This window comes from Lactuca saligna, chromosome 1 (genome assembly GCF_052625555.1).
Source record: "Lactuca saligna cultivar CGN05327 chromosome 1, ASM5262555v1, whole genome shotgun sequence".
NCBI lineage: Eukaryota > Viridiplantae > Streptophyta > Magnoliopsida > Asterales > Asteraceae > Lactuca > Lactuca saligna.
In genome coordinates, this window is record NC_136417.1 from 185769334 (window position 1) to 185773798 (window position 4465).

Below are 4465 nucleotides of genomic sequence, written 5' to 3' on the forward strand. Positions count from 1 at the left end.
ATAATATTAACATTTCTTTTAACTATTTACCGTTTCCTGTGTTCGATACCCTACTTACATGAACTAAACTGCTAATCGATAGGTACACTGCCTTTCTTGTGTTCGTCTTTATGATTAAGTTGGTAGGATTAAAACTAGTTTTACACACATCATATATATATATATATATATATATATATATATATATATATATATATATATATATATATATATATATATATATATATATATATATATATATATATTATTTGTCTTCAGCAAAAGAACAATCAATTCCATTAACACAAAATTTAATAACATCTAAAAATTGGTTTTAAGTTTGTAACCAAACACAACTTTTAGCGAAATTTACATTTCAATTTGTTCAAATTCTTTTGAAATTTGTGAACCACGAATCTTTTAGAGCTTTCACTTTTCATGGCCTTTAATGGCCCAATTGTGGGGAGCAGGGAAGTACTTACTAAGTTTTGTAACTTTATATTCTACAATTCATACGGTACTAATATATTAAAATGCCAAAATAACAAGAACAGGTTTGCCGTTGGATATCCAAGATGTAGACTTAAATGGAAACAAATCTATGTAAATTGTTGTAATACATCCTCTTCAGTACTAAGCTAATTATTTTATAGCCGAGGGTCATGGACTTAAACCGTAAACAGAGTATTTTGATAGGCTCGTAGGTAAGATGCAAAGTTCGGGTTAAATCAAATATTTTATAGTGACCGGTGAATCGAGTTGAGATGACCCATAATCTTTTTATCTACCTTTATTGAAATTTTGATATAAATTTACTCATGCACTAAGTATGATTAATACAATTATAACTATTTAATTAATAAATTAATTATTTAAATAGGATGGTTAAAATTATCATTTGAAAACATTTAGGATGACTTTGATATTATATTTTTAGCTAATTTTTTATTATTATCTATTTATCTAAAATCTTGAATGATTAATACAATTACAATTATTTAATTTGTAAATTTATTATTTAAATAGGATGGTTAAAATTAGCATTTGAATTAGGGTTGTAAACAAACTAGACATTCAGTAAACTAATCGTTGATCTTTTGGTGGAAAATTCGTTTATGTTCGTTTATTTAATAAATTAACAAACATAAATATAAATTGTCGTTCGCTTAGTTAAACATACGAATACGAACATTGGTCTCGTTCGTTCAATTATGTTCGTAAATGATGATTTATGGTCGTTCATTTAAGTTCTTTTTATGTTAATATATATTCAATTATGTTTGATTACATTATTATATTATATATTTGTATTCATATATATTCAATTTTTTTTTTAAATCTCCGTTCATTTATGTTTCTTAGTTTATGTTCGCTTAACATGTTTATGAACATAAACGAAAAAAATAAACAATATAATTTATTAAACGAACGAACATGAATAAAAAAACTCATTTGTTTATTCGTTTATGTTTTTATTTGTTCGGCTAACTTAGGGACTGTTTGGCAGGATCTGAATTTTTAAGATCTGAAACTTTAAGATGTCTTAATTTCTAAGAGGATCTGAATTTTTAAGAACTGAATTTTTAATAAGCTGTTTAGTTGGAACTTCTGAATTGCTGTGCTGAATAATGAAAATCACCATTTTACCCTTCTATATCATTTTTTTGCTAAATTCAATACTTTTTTTTTATAAAATAATTTAACAATTTCTTATATATATATATATATATATATATATATATATATATATATATATATATATATATATATATATATATATATATATATATATATATAAACAGTTTATAAAATCCAAATATAAACACCCCACAAAATCCAATACATGAAAACACATACAAGTATACAACTATGACAAACACGAGCTACACATAACTACAAAATGCTATAATTGAAAAAACTCTATCACCAGGAACCAACATTAACATAACCAATGTTCCCATATGCAGCACCATAGTCACCACCACCATAACTTCTCTTGAAACACACAATACACAATAGGCAACAAATATCAAATCCACCTCCAAAACCAATTACATGACCGGGAGCAACATCTCCACGGGGAAATTGACCATCAAGCTATAACTTTGATTTTATTTGAATCAAAAAACCACATCAGATCAAAACTGAAATATAACCTAACAAATAACAATAACTTTGATGAGTAGAGGCTACAACATAAGGGTGGGATCGATAAAATCAAGCCATAAAAATTGATGGAGAGAGCGAAACCAATCAAAGGCAAACCAACCGAATTGAGGCTAAAATTAGTCTGTATCGATCCACAAAAATGCTTAAGTTCACCATTGTGCTTGAATGCTTTTTTGGGATTGGGATTGAACCTTAATAATCGAGTTTTACGAAAAAAAAAAAAAAAAACTTACCAGGAGTTGTATTGTCAATGAGGGACCTGGAGGGATTTGCTTCCGGTGGTGGCGATGGCAGGTGGAGGCGATGGCCCGCTGATGGCGAAAGAGTCGGCCAGATGGTTCCAGATCGGAGATGGAGTGGGTGAGGGAGCATCGTTTGTATTGCAAGAGAAGAGGGAAAGTGTGGTTGAAATATCAAGGGCATATTTGCAGAAGATGCCGGAGGCGATGCAACTGGAGCCAGAGACGAAGGCGGCGCAGGCGAAGCCAGCGGTGGCGCAATAGAGGTGATCGGAGTTGCAAGAGATTGGGGTGGAGGAGAGGCGTCGATGACGGTAGAGAGGGAAAAAGAGGCTGCATCGTGAAATAGGGAATTCGTTTTGGGCAAAATAGGAAACACGTCCCTTTATTTTTTTTTCAGATACAATCACATGTCTGAGAAATTAAGTGGTATTTTTTAGTTTAAGAGGCAAAAAATAAGATAATATCAAACACTCTCTATCTGAATTTTTAAGAACTTGCCTCTTAATTTTTCAATTAAAAGGCAAACAAACAGCCTCTTAAACGAACGAATATAAACATGCCCTCATTCGTATTCATTCGGTTCATTTACAACTATAATTTGAATACATTTTGGATGGATTTGATATTATATTTTTATCCAATTTTTTGTTTTACCAGTTTACCTAAAATCTTGAGTCAAAATATGATCAACTATAATTTAAATCTACTCATTTTTAAATAAGGCTGCTAAAGGCCAACGCCAGTAAGAAATACGTTAAAAAATCCGATTAAATGCTAATACTATATTTTTGTTTGAATCCACAATTTCTCGTTTACATGTTATGATGTTTCTCAAAACCATTAGTTCACTCAAATTTGTCTTTTTATTAACATTAATAGCCAAGTAAGACAAAAGTGAAGCCATTTTGATCCCAAAAGCAAGTAAAACCAAAAGAATCATTGTTTTCATCTCTAATCACGATTCCTACAAGAAATTACCCTTCACCTTGTAACCATCCCATTCTTTGCCTTGTTCATTTAGAATTCTGAGAATACAATGATCCTAAATTCCCATAAATAAAAAAATCTTGGGTTTTAATAGAAAAAACTATGACTATATCTCGAAGAACATTGAAGATATGTTGTGCCGTGACAACTATTCTTTTGATAATCATCATTGTCACTGCAGTCACGCTTTACTACACTCTTTTCAAGCCTAAACAACCAATAATCACCACTCAAGAGGTCACACTGAATTCCTTCACGATTAATGTTTTTGATGTTACTGATACAAACATTACATTAGGGGTAAAAGTCACAGTTAAGAATCCCAATTATGGAGGATTTCAGTATGAGAAAAGTACTACTTACATGAGTTACCGTGGGGATGTAATGGCTGAGGCACCAATCCTAGAGGACTCGATCCCGGCCCGTGGACAACGTAACATAAGCACAACGGTTTTGGTGGTTGGTAAGAAATTGATTACGAATTCCAATTTTTTTAAGGATATGGAAAGTAAGGTTTTGAATTTGACTTCATCAACAACATTGAAAGGGAAAGCAATAGTTTTAAAAGTGTTCAAAAAGAAGGCTACAAGTTATAGTACTTGTGACATTTCAATTAATTTTGTGGATAATAATGCAACTTCTATTTGCAAATCAAAAGTAAAGTTTTAGATTATGTTTTTTTTTTCCTAATAATGATTAATGTTATAATAAATCAGTGTTCAAACTGATAACCGTCCTTTTAATCCGTTATACATCTCATATGAATTGACCATCAAGACTATCACCAGTAATTTAAATTTATATAATGAATTTATTGGATCGAACGAGTGTTGCTTCTTCGAATTTGATCCCATGCTAAGGTTAAATGAGTATTTTAAGTCATTGATAATTTTTAATCTTTCGTGTAATAGTTAATTTTTTTTATGTAACAATAAGAAAAATCCAAAATGGACCCACGAATCACCTTATCCTAGAATCACTCTTTCCCGATTCCCTCTTTCGTCAATAGTAGAAAACAACCCAAATCCAATGCCAATCATTTCATGCCGATCTTCAACCCACCTTCGGCAACCAGTAATCCACCATCC

At 30.8% G+C, this 4465-nt stretch overlaps 1 protein-coding gene across 1 annotated transcript; it reads left to right on the forward strand.

Moving 5' to 3' along the window:
* Window positions 1-3479: 3479 nt before the first annotated feature.
* On the forward strand, window positions 3480-4046 carry LOC145014363 (uncharacterized). The gene has a single exon (XM_078972743.1). The coding sequence runs from the start codon at window positions 3480-3482 to the stop codon at window positions 4044-4046; it is 567 nt and encodes a 188-aa protein (XP_078828869.1).
* Window positions 4047-4465: the final 419 nt, after the last annotated feature.

Bases quoted from the DNA above. Each gene is read 5' to 3' on its own strand.
- LOC145014363 (XM_078972743.1), top strand. From the start codon at position 3,480: ATGACTATATCTCGAAGAACATTGAAGATATGTTGTGCCGTGACAACT.